General features: G+C 48.7%; 2 protein-coding genes across 9 annotated transcripts in view; one reads left to right on the top strand and one right to left on the bottom strand.

Annotated features, from left to right (window-relative positions):
• Positions 1 to 24,550, top strand: part of PEX39 (peroxisomal biogenesis factor 39) — a 41,710-nt gene that overhangs the window by 2,442 nt on the left and 14,718 nt on the right. For 4 of the 8 annotated variants that reach the window (XM_070046702.1, XM_070046703.1, XM_070046701.1 and 1 more), the window contains exons 1-2: positions 22,072 to 22,899; positions 23,168 to 23,301. In XM_070046702.1, coding sequence (XP_069902803.1) covers positions 22,294 to 22,626 — 333 coding nt within the window. In that variant the 5' untranslated portion in view covers positions 22,072 to 22,293 and the 3' untranslated portion in view covers positions 22,627 to 22,899; positions 23,168 to 23,301. Of the gene's footprint in view, positions 1 to 22,071; positions 22,966 to 23,167; positions 23,302 to 24,550 lie in introns of those variants that run through there. The other 4 variants (XR_011377831.1, XR_011377829.1, XR_009565826.2 and 1 more) reach the window with 3 other exon arrangements.
• On the bottom strand, positions 612 to 6,865 carry PTCRA (pre T cell antigen receptor alpha). Its single transcript, XM_030871111.2, has 5 exons — positions 6,808 to 6,865; positions 3,906 to 3,935; positions 2,727 to 3,047; positions 1,831 to 1,875; positions 612 to 1,254 (listed from the first exon to the last, which is right to left on the bottom strand). The coding sequence occupies exons 1-5, from the start codon at positions 6,863 to 6,865 to the stop codon at positions 785 to 787; spliced, it is 924 nt and encodes a 307-aa protein (XP_030726971.2). The 3' UTR covers positions 612 to 784.

Raw genomic sequence — 24,550 nt, 5'->3', positions numbered from 1 at the left:
ATAAGTTTGGAATTACTATCTGTGCTCTTGGCAGTGGTTATGATCCTATTACTCTGGAATCCTGGCCCTATTCTTTTTTTTTTTTTTTTTTTTGCGGTACGCGGGCCTCTCACTGTTGTGGCCTCTCCCGTTGCGGCTCCGGACGCGCAGGCTCAGCAGCCATGGCCCACGGGCCCAGCCGCTCCGCGGCATGTGGGATCTTCCCGGACCGGAGCATGAACCCGTGTCCCCTGCATTGGCAGGCGGACTCTCAACCACTGCGCCACCAGGGAAGCCCCTGGCCCTATTCTTTTCTGTCAAGTCTGTACAAGACTTCACATCAGGCCCAGTGCCCCATCTTCCTGGGTTCATGGGCTCCTCACCCTGACCTCTCAGAGAGGTCAGGGCGAGGGTGAGGAGACAGAGAGGGGGAGGGGGCCTTGCCCCATGCCTGGTGATGAGGAAAGGAGACAGAGTTGGGACCACATCCACCCCAACCCCCAGCCCCACTCTGCAGTTTCCAGGCTCTCACTCTCAGGAAGCCTTCCCAGATTTCTGCCTCCTGTAAATCTGCCAAGTTCCCTCCTCCCAGAGCAGACAGGAGTTAAAATATTTTTCATTTGCTTGTGTCATATAAGTTCTCCTTTAATTGTTCTCAGTTATCAGCACCTCAAATGTCCCAGTGTCTGGGTCAATCACCACCCTCAAGGCACTTCCAATCTGATGGGAGAGACAAAGCCTTTTCCCTCAGAAAGCCGTCAGTCTGAGGCGGGGAGACGGAGCCTAGCCCCCGGGGAAGCTCGGGTCAGCTGGTGGAGGCAGATCGCAGAAAAATGCTCCAAGGCTGGAGGCAGGAATACTGAGGGCGGGTCCCGATCGCCACGCCCTGAGCACCGGCGGCCCCCTCCTCCCAGATAGGGCTCCTGGGATCCCGACCCGGAGGGCGCGTGTGAACCCAGCGGCCGTCCCGGGGCTGCAGCGCCGGCGGGGTGGACAGGCTGAGCCCTCGGCCTGTGGTCCACCCATCATTGCGGCGAATCCAGTCGGTGGGGTCTGCGGACGATCCTCCCGGTGGCGGAGGCTGCGGGAGGAGAAGGTGGTCCGCCCGCGGGGCCGCGGGGAGCCCGGGGTCCCCAGGGCGAGGCGCCCGGGCCGGGTACCCCCGCGCGGCGGGCGGGGCGCGGAAGCGGCTGCAGGTCAGAAGCACATCCAACAGCAGCAGCTTGAAGAGCAGCAGCCGCAGCGCCTCGAGCCGCAGCGCCCGGCCCCGGGTCCCTGCGGGAGAAGAGGAGCCGGTGAGCGGCCTAGAGGCTGGCGCTCAGCCCCACGCACGCGAGAAGGTTCACCAGAGGAGAGGGAACCCAGGGGACGTCCTTCCTGGTGTCTAACCTCAGCTCTGACTGGTGATAATAACACACACCTTCCTAGCCTTCATTTAATTTGATTCCCCAGCAACCAAGGCGATGCAAGCCAGGCAGGAATTAGCATTGGGTTGCAGAGGAAGGGAAGTAGAACCTGGCTCATGACTGCATCCAGCGGGGGGTGGGACTTTCCTCCGCTCTGTCTTCCGGGGCGCCCTAGACTCCTAAGAGTCTCCCAAGGCTCGGATGCTGAGGCCATCCCTCTGAGCTGCCCAAGGAGAGCTTCAAGGACCCTTCTGCTAGCTCTCACCTGTGCTTCTCAACTGGCGTCCAGGAATTATGCTGGGGTCAGAGGATCTATCCCCACCTGACCCAGGGGTAGACAGAGACCCAGGCTAGCCAGTGCCTCAACCCGGCAAGGCAGCCTCTTGAGGGGACCCATCAGGTCCAGAGCCCAACAGGGCCTGAGGTCCTGGTTCCTGGTACTCACCCCTGAGAGGCTCCCAGAGGCAGGTCCTGGCTGAGGAAGCCTCTCCTGCGAGTCAAGGAGAAAGGAGTAAGTCATTGGGATGGGCTGTGCCCTCCACCCCAGTGCTATGCCCTGGCCCTGCTCAGGGCAGCTCTTCTTGGAGCACTGGATAAATGGACAAATGAACCCGTAGTGGGAATCCTGAGCCCATCTGCAGCAAGTCCTCTGAGGGGCCCAGATCTCCCTCTCTCCTGGCTGTCCTCCTGCCCCTAGAGATGCCTCAGCACTTTTAGACAAGGAATCAATTTTCTTAGCAGCCTTCTTTGGAAGGCAGTACATTTACTCAACAAACATTCCTATTTGGAGGTTGAGAAAACAAACATAATTCAAAAAGAGAAAGTAAGTCATCTGGTCAATAATAATAATAGCTGGCTTTGGACATGTTACTTAACATTTCTTTGCCTATAAAATGAGAATAATATGACCTACTTCATAAGTGTAAAGTGTTTACAACAGCGCCTGGCACAGAATAAACAATAAGTAAGTGATAGCAACTTAATATTTAATTATTGTTTGATTCTAATAGGGTGTCATATTTAGGGTGATATAGATATAGATATTAACCCTGGGTATACATAGAAAGATATTAACCTAGGAGGGAGGAGACATTATTACCTCTTGGAAGTCAGGCATCAGAGCCTGGATTTGAATGAGATATCACTGTTTCAAATCCCAGAACTCAGGACCCTGAAGCCACCCTCCTTTGACCCCAGACATCACATCACCTAGATGGTTGGCACTTAGATGCCCTTCATGCCCCCATGGCCTGGATTCTGCCCTCCCTGCCACCATATCCTGGTTTCAGGGTGTGTGAAAGGGGCAGAGAGCAACCACAGGGGCCCAGGCTCTGTCCCCACCTGACAACTGTAGAGGCTGTGTGCTCTGGCTGTGGTCCCCAGTCCCAGGTCCAGTGTGGCAGACCAAGGTCTCCCAGGCTGCCAGGTCCTCAGAGGGCAGGGAAAGCTGAGCCAAGCTAGTCCAGGTGCCATCAGCTGCTGGGGAAGGGCCGTAGGTGAAGGCATCTAGTGAGCTGCCATTCCCAGCTGAGAACCAGATGGGACTCTCAAGGCCAGGGGGTGCAACGTCGAAGACCAGGCAAACCACCAGAGTCTGCTGCTTCCCATCCACCAGCAGTGTGATTGGTGGGGCCAGAGAGGGGAAGGGTGTGCTGCCCACACCTGCAAGAGAGCACGCACTTGTAGGGGGCTAGGTCTGTCCTTGCCCTCCCAGGTCAGGATCTCACATCCTTCCCTCTGGATTTCTCTCCTTCCATCTATCCTTCCACCAACCATTAATCTATCCTTCCACCCACTCATCCATCCCTCTCTTCTTGCATTTACCTATCTAACCACCTTCCTTCCCTCTATCCTTTCATTCTCCCATCTATTCATCCATCCTTTCTTTTTTTAAAAAAAAAAATTTATTTATTTATTTTTGTCTGTGTTGGGTCTTCGTTGCTGTGCGCGGGCTTTCTCTAGTTGCGGCGAACAGGGGCTGCTCTTTGTTGCAGTGTGCGGGCTTCTCATTGCAGTGGCTTCTCTTTGTTGTGGAGCACAGGCTCTAGGCATGTGGGCTGCAGTAGTTGTGGCACGCAGGCTCAGTAGCTGTGGCTCGCGGGCTCTAGAGCACATGATCAGTAGCTGTGGCACACGGACTTAGTAGTTCCGCGGCATGTGGGATCTTCCCGGACCAGGGCTCGAACCTGTGTCCCCTGCATTGGCAGGTGGATTCTTAACCACTGCGCCACCAGGGAAGTCCCTCATCCATCCTTTCTTCCATCATCCATCTCCTCTACATCTCTTCTTTCTACTTTCCATCTATATGTTTTTCTATCCATCCATCCATCCATCCATTTATCCATCTTTCCTTCCTTCCATTCATCCATCCATCCTTCCATCCTTCTGTCACCTATCTATCATACGTGAATCTCTCTGTGCCAGGCACTGGGGATACACATTAATTAAAATATTGTCCCTGCTCTCAATGATCTCAGTCCCATGAGAAAGACAGCAGATGCAAACAAATACTTATAGTACCTTGTGCCAGCCTCAAGAGAGTGGTTACCTCTGAGGAGGAAGGGAAGGAAATAGAATCTGGAATGAGATCAAAAGGGGCCTCAAATGTATCTGTAACTTTTTGTTTCTTTTAAATAATATTTGATTCAAATATGGCAACATTTTAACTATTTGCTAATCTGAGTGGAGTATGCATGGTTGTTTCTTGTATTATTCCCCGTTCTTTTGTGTAAGTTTGTAGTATTTTGTTTGTTTGTTTGTTTCATTTATTTATTTTTGGCTGCATTGGGTCTTCATTGTGGTACACGGGCTTCTCATTGCGGTGGCTTCTCTTGTCGCGGAGCACGGGCTCTAGGCACGTGGGCTTCAGTAGTTGTGGCTCACGGGCTCTAGAGCGCAGGCTCAGTAGCACGAGCTTAGTTGCTCTGCAGCATGTGGGATCCTCCCGGACCAGGGCTCGAACCCGTGTCCCCTGCCTTGGCAGGCAGATTCTCAACCACTGCGCCACCAGGGAAGTCCCTGTAGTATTTTTTAACAGCTTTGTTTAGATATAATTCAAGTACCATACAATTCACCCATTTAAAGTGTATGTCCGGGGACTTCCCTGGTGGTCCAGTGGCTAAGAGTCTGCGCTCCCAATGCAGGGGGCCCAGATTTGATCCCTGGTCAGGGAACTAGATCCCACATGCTGCAACTAAGAGTTCACATGCGGCAACTAAAGATCCCGCATGCCACAATGGAGATCCCGAGTGCCGCAGCTAAGACCCGACACAGCCAAATAAATAAATAAATAAAATAAAGTGTACATCTGTATTATTTTATAATTAAAAAAACAAAAATAAGTCATGTGGTACTGCAAACATTTGTCCTATATCTTTCAGAATAGTCCTGATTTTCCAAAAACTTATTCTTTTTGGTAAAGATGACTCATTTAATATATGACAAAATCTTAGTTTTGAATAGTTGGACATCAGGAATTCCCTGGCGGGCTAGTGGTTAGGACTCAGTGCTTTCACTGACATGGCTTGGGTTCACTTCCTGGTAGGGGAACTAAGATACCACAAGCCACTTGGTGCAGCCAAAAAAAAAAAGAACAGTTGGATACCTTTTCATATAAATAAAATCTCAAAGGTTAAAACCTACAAACAAGGGACTTCCCTGGTGGCACAGTGGTTAAGAATCCACCTGCCAATGCAGGGGACACAGGTTCGAGCCCTGGTCTGGGAAGATCCCACATGCCGCGGAGCAACTAAGTCCGTGCACCACAACTACTGAGCCTGTGCTCTAGAGCCCTCGAGCCACAACTACTGAGCCCACGTGCCACAACTACTGAAGCCCACGTGCCTAGAGCCCGTGCTCTGCAACAAGAGAAGCCACCCTAATGAAAAACCCGCGTGCCACAACGAAGACCCAACACAGCCGAAAATAAATAAAATCAATCAAACAAACAAAAAAACCTACAAACAAATTCACACCATGAGTTAGGTGCAGCCAGGCTAAAGAAATGCCCCAGGGTGCCGGGAAGGGAGGCCATAGAATCTCGTGGGGACTTAGAGGTGGGGGGGGTGCTCACAAAATATTTCTTTTTTTTGGCTGCATCACGTGGCATGTGGGATCTTAGTTCCCCGACCAGGGATCAAAACTGTGCCCCCTGCAGAGGAATCCTAACCACTGGACTGCCAGGGAATTCCCTCACAAAAGATTTCTTGAAGGTCAAATAACTGACCTAGAAGCAGGAGTATGGTAAGTAGCCCGCTCAGGATTTGAATTCAGACCTCGGTGACTCCAAATCCCACAGACTACCCCACTTGGAAGGATGACTAAGATTTGCTACATGACACAGTGGACCAAGCCTGGGACATGTCCTCAGACAGAGTTGATTTGACTCTTGACTTGTCCACTTAATTTAGAGTCTTAATTGTCCCATTGATATAATGGGGTTAATAACACCAGCCCAGTAAAATTGCTGTGAAGAATAAAAATCAGGAATATAAAACACCTTGGCAGATAAGTATCAATACTAATATTGATAAGGCATCACAAACAAAGGGAGGAGAGAAGGCTGGCAATGAGCTCCAGGACCCTCAACCTCCTGAGCCTTCTCAGCTGTACAGAGAGACACACTCCCCTAGCTGAGTTCAGCATCTCCCTCCTCCTTGAAACCTCCCAGGATTGCTCCTCCTCACCCTAGCTGCTTCTTTCCCAGAGCTCAGGCCTCCCGACACGGGCTCTCCCCATCCACATGGGTGTGGTTTATCTCCCTAGCGAGGGCGAGGTGGTGACATACTGGGGGCCAGCTTTAGAACAAGGAGATGCCCCAACTCAAAGTCAAGGACCTATCCCCACCACACACATGCAAACATGCACAAGCTTCTAGATGAAGCTGGAATTCTCAGAATTTGACTCCTTTGTCTCCAGCCTTGATCTTTGGAGGACCGGGATCGGGGTCGGGGGTCAATACACTGGGAAGTCACTGAGGCCTTGAGACTTCTGAGAGCCCATTTTTAGGGGGAGCTGGGAGTGAACGTGAGACACCCTGAGCCCTGAGGGTAGGAGACTGGACAGTAAGGAGGGTGGGACCTCACCATGTTGCCCGTGCCCCATCACCCCATATAACACAACACAGCCAGGCTACCCCCCCATCATACACACCTGTCCAGCTTGCTCCGAGAGGTGAGTACCCTTCTTCCCAACACTGTGGGCTCCAGGGGAGCAGGACTTGGGGGCCCCAGAGCAAGATAGCTGGGAGGTATAATACAATGGGGAAGGGGATGATGGGCTTCTGGTGAGACCCTCCCCAGAGGACCCAGGTACCTCTGTCCTGCCTGCCTGCATCCCTCCCACACCTAGGGACGCCCAGAGCGAGGGAGTAGGCTTGGGCAGACTAACGGGGCACAGAGAGGGATGCAGGGAGGGCGCTCACCTGTGGGCAGGGCTGGACACCCGAGGGCCAGGAGAAGCAACAGCCAAGTCCCAGGCATGGCCCACCTGAGAGGAGGCAGGACCCAGCTGCAGACCTGGGCTGTGGGCTGGGGGAGGAGGCGGCCACAGGACTGCCTCGCAGGCCACAGGCCCAGCTGCATCTCAGCTGCTCCACCACGGAGCCGTTTCCCCAGGTGAAGGGCCCCTCCCACCTTCACCCTGGCCCCCAAACCCAGCATTCTCTCACTCTCTCACGGGTCCAGGGAACTCAGAGTGCCACTACCACACCAGGAGTCAGATGCCACACCCCCTCCCATCTGAAGAGCACTTCACAGTGTGCAAAGCCTTTTCCCAGTCACTGCCCCTGCCATCTACAGGATCCAGAGCACTTGATGGTAGGTCAGGGGCTTAACATACAGCACTTCATTCCATCCAGCCAACAACTGTGAGTTCCATTTCACAGGTGAGGCAACTGAGGCTCAGAGAGATTGAGTGACCTTCCCGAGGCCACACAGCTGGCAGGTGGCAGAGCCAGGGCTTGAACTGTTTTCTGATGGCTGGCCTTACTATAGCCAAAAAGCCCAATAAACTTACTTCCATGTAGTTACAACCCTTTTAAATAGAATTTATTTTTTAGCGCCATTTCAGGTTTATAGCAAAAGTGACCAGAAATTTCAGAGATTTCCCACATACTCCCTGCCCTGTCATATCAAACCTCTTCTTAAAAATAAACGTTTTAGGGAATTCCCTGGTGGTCCAGTGGTTAGGACTTGGCGCTTTCACTGCCATGGGCCTGGGTTTAGTCCCTGGTTGGGGAACTAAGTTCCCGCAGGGTATGGCCCCCTCCCCGCAAAAAACTTTATAAATTCTATTTTCAGTGACTCCACTAAACTTTATCTGTAGCTGTTATTTTGACCCTGAAACTTTACATCTAAGTATATACCCTAAGGGAATAATAAGAGATTCAGTCATTATAAGACAAAGATTTATGCACAAAAATATTCTTTGAAGTATTATATTAAAAAACCAAGAGAAATTGGAAACAACCTAATTGTTCAATGCTAGGAGACGGTTCAATGATGTTTGGTGTATTTATATTAGTGAATATTATGCAGCAGCTTTTTTTAAATTAATTAATTTATTTATTTTGGGCTGTGTTGGTCTACCTTGCGGTACGCTGGCTTTCTTTTGTTGCGGTGAGTGGGGCCTACTCTTTGTTGCGGTGCGAATGCTTCTCATTGCAGTGGCTTCTCTTGTTGCAGAGCACTGGCTCTAGGTGCGTGGGCTTCAGTAGTTGTGGCACACAGGCTTAGTTGCTCCACGGCATGTGCGATCTTTTCGGACCAGGGCTCGAACCTGTGTCCCCTGCATTGGCAGGCGGATTCTTAACCCCTGCACCACCAGGGAAGTCCCCATGCAGCAGCTTTTTAAAAAAATATTTATTTGGCTGTGTGGGCTTTTAGTTGCGGCATGTGGGATCTAGCTCCTTGCCCAGGGATCAAACCTGGGCCCCCTGTATTGGGAGCACAGTCTTAACCACTGGATCACCAGGGAAGTCCCTATGCAGCAGCTTTTAAAGACATGTTTTCAAAAGAATGTTTAATGACTTGGGATATAGAATAGAGTTTGGTTCAGAGTGTGGGCTGTGAAGCCAGAATACCTGGCTTTCAATCCTGACTATATCATTCAGCAGTTGTGTGACTTTCACCAAATTACTTACTTCCCTAATCCTCCATTTCCTCATCTGTACAATGGGAATGATAATACCTCAAAGGGGTTCTGTGATATTTAACAAGATCATCCTGAAGCAGCTCTAGCATTATTCTCTATACATAGTAAGAAGTCAATAAATGTTCTCCCTTTCTTTATATATGTGTATACATAATTCCATACACAGAAAGTCTAAACAAACAGGATGCAAATTTAAATGGACAATATATACCCAATTTTGTATAAGAAATATATAACTGTTCCTAGAAGGATGCAGACCAGATGTTAACAATGGTTATCTCTGCATGTTAGGCTTTTGGATAGTTTTTATTTTCATCTTTATAATTGTTCATTTATTAAATTTTCTATGATGAATTTTCTATGATGAATCTGTATTATTTTTAAAATCAGGAAAATAAACATTATTAAAACATAGAACTACAGGTGTACTATAGTTTATTTAGCTATTCCTTTACTTTCAGACATTTGGGTTTTCCAGTTTGGGGCAATAAATATCTTTGGTCATAAAGTATTTTCCAAATTCATACTTATTTCCTTAAAATTAGCTTAAAGGCCTCTGTGATTTGCAGGGGGGATTTGTTTAACTTAAAAAATTTTAAATTGTAGTAAAGCACATATAACAAAATTTACCATCTTAACCATTTCAAGTTCAGTGGCATTAAGTACATCCACATTCTTGTGCAACCACCACCACCATCCATCTCCAGAATTCTTGCAAAACTAAACACTCCATTTCTCCTCCCTTCAGCCCCAGGCAACCACAATTCTACTTTCTGTTTCCGTAATTTTGATTACATCATTAAAGTGGAATCATACAGTATTTGTCTTTTGCGCTTGGCTTATTTCATTTAGCACTATATCCTCAAAGTTCATCATCCATGTTGTAACTTGTGAGAACCTCCCTCCTTTTTAAAGGCTGAATAGGGACCTCCCTGATGGCAAAGTGGTTAAGAATTCCTCTGCCAATGCACGGCACACGGGTTTGAGCTCTGGTCCGGGAAGATCTCACATGCTGCGGAGCAATTAAGCCCATGCACCACAACTACTGCGCCCTGTCACCTAGAGCTGGTGCTCTACAACAAGAAAAGCCACCACAATGAGAAGCCTGCGCACCGCAGCGAAGACCCAACGCAGCCAAAAATAAAATAAAATAAAAATACATTAAAATAAAAAGGCTGGGGTTTGCCTGGTGGCACAGTGGTTAAGAATCCGCCTGCCAATGCAGGGGACACGGGTTTGAGCCCTGGTCCGAGAAGATCGCACGTGCCGCGGAGCAACTAAGGCCGTGCACCACAACTACTGAGCCTGTGCTCTAGAGACCGTGCTCCACAAGAGAAGCCACCGCAATGAGAAGCCCGCGCACTGCAACGAAGGGTAGCCCCAGCTCACGGCAACTAAAGTCCGCGCACATCAACGAAGACCTAATGCAGCCAAAAATAAATAAATAAAATAAATTAAAAATTAAAAAAAAATTGTTTTTTTTAAAGGCTGAATAATAGTCCACTGTATGTACATTCTACATTTTGCTTCTTATCCATTCATCTCTCAGTGGACATCCCTCAACGTTTGTTTCCGTTTTAACTGTTGTGAACATGGGCATACAAAACTCTCTTCAAGATCCTACTTTCAGGGCTTCCCTGGCGGCGCAGTGGTTGAGAGTCCGTCTGCCGATGCAGGGGACATGGGTTCGTGCCCTGGTCGGGGAAGATCCCTCATGCCGCGGAGCGGCTAGGTCCGTGAGCCATGGCTGCTGAGCCTGCGCGTCCGGAGCCTGTGCTCCGCAACGGGAGAGGCCACAACAGTGAGAGACCCGCCTACCGCAAAAAAGATCCTACTTTCAGGGAATTCACTGGCAGTGCAGTGGTTAGGACTCCGTGCTTTCACTCACTGGACCCAGGTTCAATCCCTGGTCAGGAAACTACGATCCCAGCAAGCCACGTGGCATGGACAAAAACAAAGAAATAAACAAAAAGATCGTACTTTCAGTTCTTTTGTGTGTATACCCAAAAGTGGAATTGCTGGATCATATGGTAATTTAATTTTAATTTTGATAGTGGCCATCATAATTGATAGTGTGAAGTGTTATCTCATGGTGGTTTCAATTTGTATTTCCCTAATGATTGAGCATCAGAGGCCTCTGTGTTTTAAGTCTCCCTGATACACCTGTTGTACTAATTTATGTTAGTATAAAACCACCACAGTGTATGAAAGGTCCACTTCATCCCCATCAGCATTTAACATATCTTTAAAACATAAAATTAAAAATTAAAAATCTTAATTTCTTCAGTTAAGATGGTATTCATTTCTCTGATAACATTATTTTCCCATCTTACTTGTTTCCTTCACTGTATTGTCTGTTGTCTGCTTGTAGTCTTAGTGTCTTACTAGTTTTTTTTTTAATTTATTTATTTACTTATTTTTGGCTGTGTTGGGTCTTCGTTGCTGCGCATTGGCTTTCTCTAGTTGCAGCAAGGTGGGGAGGAGGGGGCTACTCTTCCTTGCGGTGCGCGGGCTTCTCATTGCGGTGGCTTCTCTTGTTGTGGAGCACGGCCTCTAGGTGCACGGGCTTCAGTAGTTGTGACACGCGGGCTCAGTAGTTGTGGCTCGCGGGCTCTAGAGCACAGGCTCAGTAGTTGTGGTGCACGGGCTTAGTTGCTCCACAGCATGTGGGATCTTCCCGGACCAGGGCTCGAACCCGTGTCCCCTGCATTGGCAGGCAGATTCTTAACCACTGCGCCACCAGGGAAGCCCCAGCCTTTTTTTTTTTTTAATGTATTTTTAAAAATTTAATTTGATTTTTGGCTGTGCTGGGTATTCGCTGTGGTGCCAGGCTTCTCATTGCGGTGGCTTCTCTTGTTGTGGAGCACCGGCTCTAGGCGACAGGGCTCAGTAGTTGTGGTGCATGGGCTTAGTTGCTCCGCAGCATGTTAAGGTCTTCCTGGACCAGGGCTTGAACCCGTCCCCTGCTTTGGCAGGCGGATTCTTAACCACTGCGCCACCAGGGAAGCTCCTCACTGACTACTTCTAATTTCACTTTTTTTTTAAGCCTACAGTTTTTTTGTTTTTGTTTTGTTTTGTATGAACCAACATGTCCATCTTCCCTATCGGGATTTATCTCATTCCTTCAAGCCTAGAAAGTCCTCTCTCCTCCAAAGGATGGATACATTCCTACTTCTATTGTCTTTTTGTGCACTTGTAGTTTAATCTCCCGCCCCCAATTTAACTCCATCAGGAATTGAATTAATTTTCGTGTATTATAGAAGATGTGCATCTAAATTTCTTTTTTTTCCCCAAAGAGCTAATCAGTTATCCCAGGATTATTCATAAATAATCCTTTCTGTCCCCACTATTTGCAAAACATTCTCTATTACGTGTATTTAATGTCTTTTACATTGGCGGATTTACTTCTTCCTGGCTCCCGGATTTCTTTATTTTGGTGGCAGCCTCACTCCGTTTCCTTCTGGATGGTTATTTTAATAATCATGTCAATAGCACTCTCCGGTGTCCTAAGGGACTCCCTGCAGCCAGGGCTGCGCTCCCGCCCCTTTTCCCGCGGGGTAGCCTGGCGGCCTCCGGCGCCAAGTGTTCCCAGGCGCAGCGGGTGCCCAGGTGCGCGCAGTCTCGGTGGGTTCCCGCCGGGCGGGGGAGGGAGAGAGGCAGGTGTCCCTAACGACTCTCCCGCCTTCCAGCCTGGGGAGGTGCTAGCTCGGGCTCAGTTACCACAATACAGATGGGGAAGAGCCCTCCGGCTTGCTTCGTTTTTTTGAGTTTCAAGATCTTCCCAGGACGAGAAAGCCGAAGACCCCCACCCCGCGCAGCCAGCCGCCTGCCTCGCCGGCTGCCCGCTTGGGCCCCCTCGCGCTGAGACAGCTACCCTTCCCCTGGCCCACTCCCAGCTCCCTAGACACAGGTCGGCCTGGAAGCTTTCTTTGCCCTCTCTTACAACGATTCCCTCCTTCCAGGAGCCCCAGGAATCTCCCCCTACCCCACAGTCTTGCTGGTTCTAAAGATGCCCTCCCCCAGGGCGGTGAGGATGCCCCGACATGCTGGCTTTAGATCCCCGAGCTGAAACCCTGCTCTGAGCTCCTCACTCGGGACGGAACCTGTCATTTGCAGACCCGCTACCTAGAGCCAGACCATGTTCACAGACATCTCATTTAATCCTCACAACCACACATCAGGTATTTTCATCCCGGTTTTGCAGTCGAGGAAACGGAGGCTCTGCAAAACGAAGTTACTTCGAGGAAGATTCTCTAGCAGGCAAGTGGTGGAACTGTGCGTTCATTACAGGGTTGTGTTTACAGGTCTGTCTCTCCAAAACTCTTTTCACAAGCTTTTGGGGAGAATTCAATTAAATATGAGGGCACACCTGAGTACCTGGTACACAGCAGATTATCCCTCTTCTCTCTTTTTTCACATGCACAGGTAGAAAACCAGGGCTGTGGTTAAACTGAGACGAGCCACATAGAATGTGAAAGAGAAAATTAAGGAAAAGTAGCAGGGCTTCTTAGAGAAGATTGCTGATATTACCAGATAATTACTGAGTGTAAATCTGACCTATCTGATTAGACTGTAGCCAGAGGGGCAAACGGGGTCAGCATGCCTGTGTCTGATGAAATAGCAAGTATAAGTCTCTTCCAGGGGCACCTATTCCATTGATCAAATGAAAATCCTACAATAATATTTAAAATGAAAAACTAAAATCACCTAAATGTTCAATGTTAAAGTAATAAAGGAACAATCTAGGGTGAGTCTACATGATGAAATATTTTGTAGGCCTTAAAATGTCCTTTCATTCAGACCCATTTATTGGTCTCTGTTTTATGCCACAGATTGGGGTTGGAGATAATAAGACAAAAAGAGAAGCTCCCTTCAGTCAAAGAAGGAGACAGACTCATAAACAGATAAGGGACTCTAGTGTGACAGATGCCGTGACTGAAGCGCGTGCGTGCGTGCGTGCGTGTGTGTGTGTGTGTGTGTGTGTGTGTGTGTTTAGGGGTAGAAACTGGGGTTCTGAGAGAGGGAGATTATTCTTCTAGAGCTGGAATGAGCATCAGGACAAGTGCTTTAGAAGATGGTACTTGAGCCAAGTCTTGATTCTTTCTAAAGAGTTTGTAATGCTATTGGAAAGCTTTTGTTATGATGTTAATTTTTAAAGGATACAAAAAATAGTATGATCTGATCTTCATGGAGCTACCATACCAGCTTTGGGTTGCTTAACACCAAGTTTAATTTATATAAGAAAGACAAACTTATCTTGCGTACACTATTGTTATTTTAGGTTTTCTGTTGCTCATTGCCAAAACTAATCCTAATTAAAATACATGCTCTATGTGCCAGGGTCCTAGCAGGAACACTGATGGGTAATTTTGAAGAGAGTTTAATAAAGTGATTGTTTATAAAGGTGTGGGTGGGGTATGGAGAAATCGCTGGGGCTGCTGCAGTATCTCATGGTTAGTAATAGTGGGGTGTCAGCACCTGAGGTCTGAAGAGGGGAGGGAGCAGATGACAGGAACCCCGAGCCAGAGAGAGCTGTGTGGAGAGGGTGCCTGACAATAGCTGTGACCTTCAATCATTGTAGGTAGTGTTGATTCTGCAGGGAAGGAAGCCGAGAATAAATTCCCTGTCTTCACTATCCTCCCATCTTCAGACCCCCGACTGGTCCCTCACTGGCTGAATCCAAGTGGCGGGGTGTGGGAGTCCTCTGATGCCGCTCAGCTTTCCGGGGCACAGGGCTGTGGGGGAGGGGGGGAGGGGGAATCTGGAGCATCCGCAGGAAGCTCCTCTTAGCCTTTTCCAGAAGAAAAACCCATGTCCCCAGCACAGAGGACACATTGGGTCACATTGGCTACTATATCATCGGGAGGTGATGTCATATGTCCACTGAAACCTAAAATATTAGCTCCCATAAGTTAGCAGGGGACAATGGGGGTTATGAGGCCTAAGTTCATATTCAGAGCTGCCTACTTTTTCCTCCAATGATGTAGTCTTCTTATCCTTTACCAGCACCTTGGCTGGGCAGTTTTTTTTTTTAATCGATCAATTAATTAATTAATTAAAGTTTTGGCTGCGTTGGGTCTTTGTTGCTGCATGCGAGCTTTCTCTAGTTGCAGTGAGTGGGTGCGAGGGCTTCTCACTGTGGTGGCTTCTCTTGTTGCAGGGCACGGGCTCTAGGCGTGCGGGCTTCAGTAGTTGTGGCTCGCGCACTCTAGAGCGCAGGCTCAGTAGTTGTGGCCCACGGGCTTAGCTGCTCCGCAGCACGTGGGATCTTCCCAGAAGAGGGCTCGAACCTGTGTCCCCTGCATTGGTGAGTGGATTCTCAACCATTGCACCACCAGGGACTGGGTTCTTTACCTGGTGGTGACTCAAACCTTTATTCCTGTGGGGTCTGAGTCCTTGGTAGTCTTGACACTGTGGGTTGCTGAAGTTTTCTGCTAACCAGGACAACCAAGCAGAGGATTATTAAGAGGCACTTTGTGAATCCCCTGGGTTCCAGTTCTAGTGCCTACCTCTGTTACGTGGTAGCGAGCTTATTTTCTCTGGTAATTGGGATTAGTCAACCCAGGCATTACAGTAACCCCTTTCTCTGCCTGTTGGTTCAGTAGCATGAGAAACCAAAATGGCCAGGGCCATCTCAGCTTCCAAGTCATCAATACTGTGATCATTCCACAGTGCAAATGTTTCTCCCTCGAATGCTAAGGATCGCCAGACTCCCTGAGGACAAGGTTCTGGGGATGGGTAGCAAAAGTTCTTCCAGTAGTTTACAGACTTTAGCTATAATAGCGAAAAGGCTGCTGCTACCCCCACCTCTCAGTTACATATAATACGATTCTGGTTTTGGTTTAAAGAATACACCACATCCTGTAGGATAGCGCTTCCACCTTGTAGGGTGTAGTTTCTTAGCTCTGCTCTAACTGTGCCTTCAGCTGGCCAATCCTCCATTCTGTCAAGCCAGCTGCTCCTGGGTCATGGGGCACATGGTAAGACCAGTGGATGCCTTGGGTGTGAGCTCATTTGTACATTTCCTTGGCTATAAAATATGTGCCCACATTGGAGGCCATGTTATGTGGCATGCCATGGTGATGGATAAGGTATTCTGTACGTCCATAAATGGTGGCACTGACAGAAGTACTGTAGGCAGCAGTGAATTCATACCTAGAATATGTGTCTGTTCTCTCTTTTCTTATATACGTTATTTTATATATGTATGTATGTATGTATTTATTTATTTATTTATTGGCTGCACCTAGCGGCATGTGGGATCTTAGTTCCCTGACCAGGAACCAGTCCCATGCCCTGTGCATTGGAAGCGTGGAGTCTTAACCACTCAACCACCAGGGAAGTCCCCTGTGTCTGTTCTCTTGAGGATAAAGCACAGTCCATCAACCCCGGGGGTGGGGGGCAGTCAAATCAGTCTACACCAGGTGAGAATGGTACCCAATCAGGCTGTAAGTAGGATGGTCAATCAGCACTGGCTACAGCCAGATTAGCCTCAGAGAGGGGAAGATCATGTTATTAAGCCAAAGCATAGCTTCCATCCCTGCCATCATGGGTCCACTGAACAAGCCCTGGAATGCCTGGGGGAAACGGCTGACTGCGGTCCAGCGCCTGTCACTTTGTCCACCTGATGAGCATTCTTTCCCACGCTTTATTCTGGGTCATTGTAGTTACCTTGCCTTTGGCTGTTAAGTACTACCATCTGCTCTTTACCGCACCAGGATACCCTTATTCTCATCAAGATCAAGGAATTAAGTTTCAGTATCCAGTCCCCCATTAGCATCTCCAGCCTACAGAGGACAGCCGTCAGAGCTAGCCAAGGATTCTGGTGGCCCTTACCAATGCATTTCTTAATGCGTTGGTGAAGGGAGTGTTTTCCAGACTCCCTTAAAATACATGGCTAGGGGTGGCTAAGCAGATTGCATATAATAAATCCAATCCAGCATTCCCATCTCTCTGAGATTTTGGATTCCTTCCTCTATAGTATGCCAGGGAAATTCTGGCATTTCAAGTTTATGAACTCTAGGTTACCATTAAGTCCAGGCTTTAGTTAAGCAAGCTAGCAGACTATGAATTCCTCTCCCAGGTGCTCAAGCCAATACACGAAGTCCCAAATCCTGGATGAGCATCCATGGCCATGAGTTTGGCCAAACTGGATCTTACATTCCACGCTCCTGGGTGTGTTTCCCTTCGAACCCTCTTCCACACATGCTCCTGGGGCTCCTGCCAAGGCAGTTTGCTAGGGCCTGTGACTCTTTCCGTCTGGGGGCATTCTCCTCTTAGCGTGGGTCTTGTGCTTCTCCACCCAGGCTGTACTGGGATCTAACTCATGAAGGGCCTGGGGCCAGGAGGGATGGAGGCAGGAAGGGTTCTGAGGCTGATGTCCCAGGAGACAGGATCACGACAAGAGGAGATTGTCTCTACAGACAAGACACTTCAAAATAATTTAGGAGTTCAGAATTAGCCTTATCCATGTCTGTACACATGTCCTCATCTCAGGGTCCCACCCCTTCCCCATCAATGCCTTCGCCTTAACATAGGAGACCTAGAGGGCTGAGGTTTTTTTGTTTTACTTTGTTCTGTTTGGCCAGGCTCTGTGGCTTGTGGGGTCTTAGTTCCCTGATTGACAGAGAAGGCTCGGAGTCCCAACCACTGGACCACCAGGAATTCCCTAGAGGGCTGAGTATTGAGTCAGCCATATGAACCCTCTCTGTAGGAGGTGAGGGACTCCTTCAGGGTCCCATCAAGGAGTCCTAATTGCTCACTCACGTTCCTCATCAGGCACTGGTAACTCCCAGTTCTCCATTCCCCTGCACATGTTCCCGGAGGCCTCAGAAGTCAAATGACTCCCCACCGTAGTGAAGAAGGGCCACAGCCATTCCATCTCCCATCTCCCCACCCCAGCAATGCAGTACCCTACACTTCATCCCATGCCACCCTCAATGATAATTTTTGTTTTTCTTTTTTTTTCCAATGAAAATTTAAGTAATAGTGATACCTCTGCATGCAGTGCATTACCTGGGTGCATTTCCCTCACTGCAAGGAGGTTTCCTTTACTCCCTGAATTTTTTTTAAAAATTTACTTATTTATTATTTTTGGCTGCATTGGGTCTTCGTTGCTGTGTACAGGCTTTCTTTAGTTGTGGCGAGCGGGGGCTACTCTTCGTTGCAGTGCGCAGGCTTCTCATTGCAGTAGCTTCTCTTGTTGCGGAGCACAGGCTCTAGGCGTGCGGGCTTCAGTAGTTCTGGCTCGTGGACTCCAGAGCGCAGGCTCAGTAGTTATGGCGCACGGGCTTAGTTGCTCCGCAGCATGTGGGATCTTCCCAGACCAGGGCTCGAACCCGTGTCCCCTGTAATGGTAGGCGGATTCTTAACCATTGCACCACCAGGGAAGTCCTGGACTGCTTATTTCAGTTGGCACATGACATTGTTACCACACCAGGCACCATACTGCATTACTTATGTAATAAATTCTGTGATACATGTATATCATAATTATCATAATAATTTACTTCTGTGACTTTTCAGTAGGCTGTGAGCCCCTTGATGACAGGGGTCTGTATACTAAGCACTTGGCACTGTGCACAGCACATGGCAGGCTCTCAGCCAATGCTTGCATTGAGTTGAATTCAGTCTTTTCTCCTTGAGTTTATAATAATAGATTCAGTCAGGCAGGCATTTAGTTAACATTTTCTTTCTTTTTTTTTTCCAGCCCCATCCCAGTAATACTAATATAAAACTTTAACATACTATTGTACATTAATTTATAATTGTAACAGTGTACATTCCTTGAGGGTAGTCAAATTTTTTAAAAAATAAATTTATTTATTTGTTTATTTATTTTTGGAGGTTTTGGGTCTTCGTTGCTGCGCTTGGGCTTTCTCTAGTTGCAGCAAGAGGGGGCTACTCTTCGTTGCGGTGCGCAGGCTTCTCTTGTTGCAGAGCACTGGCTCTAGGCACGTGGGCTTCGGTAGTTGTGGCTCGTGGGCTCTAGAGTGCAGGCTCAGTAGTTGTGGCGCACGGGTCTAGTTGCTCCACGGCACGTGGGATCTTCCCGGACCCGTGTCCCCTGAGTTGGCAGGCAGATTCTTAACCACTGCGCCACCAGGGAAGTCCCTAGTTAACATTTTCTGAGCACTAGGTCTCTGCAGGTGCTGGTCTGGGCACATAGGGATACTAGATGTGTAGGACTCATGGCCTAAGAGTCTGTGGATGAGCAAGGGACTGTGGGAGCGTAGAATAAGGATCGGTTCATTCTGATGGCAACGATGGGAGGGGTGGGCCCACTGAGAAGCCTTTGAAGGATGAATTGGGCTCCAATAAATGAGGGGGGTGTGTTTCCTATTGAGATGCAATGTTGAAAATCATGGGTGAAAGATGTCTAATGGGTTATAAGTGAGCTCAGGGGTGTTTGGGGCCTGTCTCTACACCTAGAGGTTGACATCTGGCCTTGCCACCCCCTGCCGACGTGACCTCTTGTCTTCTGAGGTCCTCGCTGATGAAGGCTGTGGACGGGCCTGGATGGGAAGTGTCTTCCCCGGCCTGTGGGCTTACTCGATTTTCCTTCTTTTGCCTCCCTGCCTTCTGCATGCACATCTGTGGCAGGGCACAGACTCAGAATGGCTGCCCACAGGGGCAGGGGCCTCTGTGCCCCATCAAGGGGAGGCAGCCTGGGTTACGAGTCAGCGGGCTCAGGTTCCCACCCCAGCCCTGTTACTCCTTTTCACAGGCTCGGTTTACCTCTCTGTATATAAGAGGGTTATGCTCAGTGATGTGTGAGGTCCCTCCTGACAGCCCCTGCTTCCTAGACTTGTCCTGTCCATACGACAGACTTGTGCTCAGGAGATGAAAGAATGCGGGGAAGAAAAACGATGACACTGAGACAACTCCCCACTTCCCAAACACATACATATTTTTTTGTTGTTGTTTGGTTTTTTTTTGCGGTACGTGGGCCTCTCACTGCTGTGGCCTCTCCCGTTGCGGAGCACAGGCTCCGGACGCGCAGGCTCAGCGGCCGTGGCTCACGGGCCCAGCCGCTCCGTGGCATGTGGGATCTTCCCGGACCGGGGCATGAACCCGTGTCCCCTGCATCGGCAGGCGGACTCTCAACCACTGCATCACCAGGGAAGCCCTCCCAAACACATACATATTACTGTCCCTAATTCTGAGGAAATTTGGTCCTTACTGAGCCTGGGAGGACACCCAAGGTTGGTCTTAATCTCATAAAGATGTCTTCATCTTGCCCTTGGCTGGTCGGAATGGTGGAGCAGAAAGCCAGAGTCCCCCAGGTAGGATGTTGGGAGTGGAACTGGGGCCAAGGACATCTGAGAATGGGAACCTGGTGATTAAGGAGGGAGTCCAGAAACTGATGCAGGCTACAGAGAGAAAGGTGAGTTCTTCCTTCATTCAGCGTTCGGTTAAAAACCCCAAATGGAGTGCTGCCATTCAGCTCTAGTGCTAAGCACCCGTAGTTAGCGCAGATCCCACAAGTTCAAGAGCACAATCCGCAACAAGACTGCTCTTAGTTCAGGTGCCAGCTGCAAGTTCAGAGGGGTCCCAGGCCACAGGCACTTCTGATTCACTGGGTACAGTTTGGGGGATCCCACAACCCCCTTCAGTTTCAAGAATTCACTAGAACTACTCACAGAACACACAGCTCAGGAAAGTGCTATTCTTAGGATTACAGTTTTATAGAGAAGATACAAATCTGCAGGACCAGACAAATGAAGAGGCACATAGGGCAAGGTCTGAGAAGGTCCGGCATGCAGGGCTTCTGTGTTATCTCCTCGTGGAACCATGGTACATCACCCTACTGACACATTGATGAGTTCACCAACCGGGAAGCTCCATTGAGCTTTGTGTCCAGAGTTGTTATAGGGGTTTCATTATGTCGGCATGGGTGATTAAATCATTGGCTGGAGGCTGAACTCAATCTCCAGGCCCCCTTCCTGGACCTCCCTCCCCATGGCTCAAAGCCCCAACCCTCTTCCCATAACTGGCCAGCCCTAGTCCTGAAACCATTTAGGGGCCACCATGAGTCACCTCCTTGGCATAAATTATCAAGGCCCACCATGAATATCACTTCTAATACTTGGGAAATTCCAAGGATTTAGTCTCCCCATAAGGAACCAGGGACAAAGGCCAGTCAAATTCTTTGTTATGTACAACACTTAGTTTGGTCAGTTTCCTCCAGACTGGCTTCTCAAGCTCACCCCTTCCAACTTTTCATCTTGACAAATTTTTTTAAGTTATTTTTTATTTTTCTTTTATATTGGAGTATAGTTGATTTACAATGTTGTGTTAGTTTCAGGTGTACAGCTAAGTGATTCAGTTATACATATATCCATTCTTTTTCAGGTTCTTTTCCCATATAGGTTATTACAGAATATTGACTATAGTTCCCTGCGCTATACAGTAGGTCCTGTTGATTATTTTATATATAGTAGTGTGTATATGTTAATCCCAAACTCCTAATTTATCTCTCCCCCCCCACCCTTTGGTAACCATATGTTTGTTTTTGAAGTATCTTGAGAAATTTCAAACCATTTAGATTCACCAGCTCTTAGCAATTTTGCCACATTTGCTTGCTCGCTCTCTCTTCCTCTCTCTCTCATGACATTTCACCCATAAATACTTCAGCATGTCTCTCCTATGAACAAGGTCATTCTCCCACATAACCAAAGCACAGTTACTGCACCTAATTTAACATTGATGTAACACTGTCATCTAATATACAGAGTATATGCAAAATTTCCCAAGGGTAAAATGTCCTTTGTAACTGATTTTCCCCTCATTTTGCTCCAATACAGGATCACAGTTTGGATTTTTCACATCTCCTTTAGTCTGACATAGTTCCTCAATCTTGTCTTTTTCTTTCTGTCTTTGTCTTTTATGGTATCAACATCTATAAAGCATCCAGGCCAGTCATTTTGCAGAATGTCTCTAACTTTGGTTTGTCTGCTCATTTCCTCCAGTTTAGATTCCGAGTGAACACTTTTGGCAGGAACACTACAGAGGAGACGCAGTGTCCCTGCACCTGTAGTGTCCCTGCAGTGCATCACTTCAGGAGGCAGATGCTGCCAGTTTGTCCGATTAGTCGTAATTAAGCTTTGCTTACTTGATTAAGGCGGCCTGTGCCAGATCAGGCTAGCTTTCGATAAACTTAGAAACCTGGGTTTTATTGGCATTGGCTTCCCAAGCAGCTGGAGGGAATGTAGCACTCCTGGCCCGCCTTCATCTTCTCTTCTCCCCTCTGGGAAAGTCTGGAATAGTCCTGACGGCAGGAAATGGGGAGAGAGTGGCGAGGCTCTGCAGTGGTGTCCTTTGTTGCAGTTTTCCTGAGACCACTGGAGACATTTCCTCCATTATTTTCTGTCTGGTGCTCTGGAGCCTGGGATGGAGGTTATCTCCCCCACCCTCCCCCCACCACGTGGCTATGCAGTAGTCTCAGCGCATGCATGAACGCAGGTGTGTGCGCGGTGCCCGGGCGAGTGTGCAAACTCAGGTCTTTTTGCCTGCATCGGCGTGTCGGCAGGCACGTTCCATTCTGTGCAAACCTTCCCGTGTTCTAAAGCATTCCATGTTGGAGGCTCTGGGGCGGGTTAAGTGGTGTATGTGTAGGTGAAGCGTTTCCGCGCAGAGCGTGTTTTCCAGTGCTCCCCGCTCTCTGGGCCGCTTGGTACGGTCTACGCCCCCCTTCACTTCCTCCGACGGTGGTTGCACCCATCCCTCCCGGAAGCGCTCAGGCTCCACGTCAGCCATGGAGCCGTCCGGCAGTCAGAGCGGGAGTGGCGCGGCTCCTGAACCCGCGGACTCAGCCTCAGCTTCGGTGACCCTGGCGCAGCTCCTGCAGCTGGTCCAGCAGGGCCGGGGACTCCCCGGCCTGGAGAGACGCCACGTCGTGGCGACCCTCGGCGAACCCACGGCGTCCCGGCTCCCGCGGAGGCCCAAGCCCTGGGAGGCCTCGGGCTCCGCCGACGCCCTCGCGCCGCCCTTCCAGACCCGGGGCCACAGGCCCGACGACCCTCCCTATGGGCAGAGGACCCTCCTGGAAGAGCCTGGCTCCGGGGAGACTGCGACAGCGCCTTCCTAGATGGCACATAGTGGGTTCCTGAGGCTCGAGGTCCTTTGCAGCTGTGAATGAAAAATGTTGCTGCCCTATCCGCAAAGGACGCTGCAGCCATCTAGCCGTCAGCCAGTGCTGCGGCCCCGTCGGCGAGCCCTAGGGAACCGAGGATGGAGACAGATGGGCCGCCGGCTGCCAAGCCCTCAGCCACTGCAGACACTACCAACGGCGCACCCTGAGGGGGCTCAAGATGGGAAAGAACAGGATACTGGCCTTGGATAGCTAAGGCGCATATCAAAGGCAAGGTGTCAGTGAGCCCAGACTCTTGCATCTACCTGTTCACAGAAAAAAGCTCAATTCACTAACGTGAGATGTCGGGTTTTCTTTCATTAACAGTAATCTTTTGATGTTCTGACTACCTGATTTTGTCGCAGAACTCCTATCTATCCTTCAGAGCAGTCTCTCAGAGCTATCTGAGAGGCTGCCTCCTGGGCTTGCGTCCTCAGAAAGTCTGCCAAATAAAATAATTCTCAACTTTGAGGTTTTGCTTTTTTTTTTTCTTTTTCAGTCTACAGTTTTGGTGACCATGGAGGGAACCAGAGCAGACTTCTCTTCGCCTGAACTCTACGAGGAACCGGACCCTTGGTACTGGCAGAGGCTCTTGTGCCCATCCGCCTCCTTGGAGAGTTCATACGAACTTGGGTGAGTCTCTCCTGGTTCTTGGATCTCCTGATTATTGGTTGATTATCCTGAGTTTTATTTGGCAGTGTCTAGCAGATGCCTGGCTCCCCAGTTGAAAGACATTGGGGAGTGACCTCCCTAGTTGAAAGATACTAGGGGAGCCCAGTTGTGAAAGACACTGGAAGAAAATGTCCCCCAGCTGAAAGATACTGGGGGGAACCTGGTTGAAAGACACTTGGATTTGCTCAGTTGAAAAGATATTTGGGGACTTCCCTCGTGGTCTGGTGGTTAAGCCTCTGCGTTTCCGCTGCGGGGGGCACGGGTTCCATCCCTGGTCAGGGAACTAAGATGCCACACCGCGCGGACAAATAAAAAAAAAAAGTACTGAGCAGTCTGGGCTGAATGTTTAGATAAGAGGGTGACCCGATGTTTTCATCAAATTGGCTACCTTAATAAGACTTTGTCAGGATAAAAGTGCAATAGTAAATTTTATCCCCGACGAATTCAGCTTTAAAACGGGAAATAGATTCTCTCAAACAAAAACGAAGGGCATCAGAAAACCAACCTCCGATTAACACTCCAGCCAGAGTCATGAATGTACTGAGCTCATACTTGCAAGTACCTACTTAATTGGGAGTCAGAGGAAATCTCACCCTGAAAATGACTCAGATTGGGCTCATTTATTGAATACGCAGTTAAGTTAGAAAAAGCCGGCTTGATAAAAACATCTTTTCAAAATTCTGACCTTAAAAAAACAAAAACAAATAAAAGCCCTTCCGGGGGAAGTTTCATTTCTCTTCCTGTGTCTTTGAGATGTAAATGTTCTACTTGATCTTCTTCCAGCCTTTTGCGTGTGTGGCTTTTGAGAACTTGGTCTCTGCCATCCAAAAGGTGCACATATGGTGTACATTTGGCAGCCAATCAAATAGACTGGGATTCTGAGCAGTCTTTTGTCTAGCTGTACCAACTCTCGGGGATTTTTTGCCATCTTAACCTTCATTGCGTCAGCCTGTACAACAAAGGCCTTTACTTTCTTAGACTATTTTTGGGAATAAACTTTCTGGATCTTGTTTAGGCAGCAGCCTTCACACACTCTTGTGGGGAATGCCTCTTGCATCTTATTGGTTTGAGTCACTATTAAGATACATCTTATTAATGGCCAGATGATGGAGCCTTTAAATTGGGAAAACTCTGAATTGGTAAAGTTTTAGGGAGCTCTCATTATAACTAGCTGTTTTATTAGTACCTATGAGGAAAAAAAAAAAGGTGG

This window comes from Globicephala melas, chromosome 11 (assembly GCF_963455315.2).
Source record: "Globicephala melas chromosome 11, mGloMel1.2, whole genome shotgun sequence".
NCBI lineage: Eukaryota > Metazoa > Chordata > Mammalia > Artiodactyla > Delphinidae > Globicephala > Globicephala melas.
Note: the sequence above shows the minus strand (reverse complement) of the source record. Positions and strands in the feature narration are given on the sequence as shown.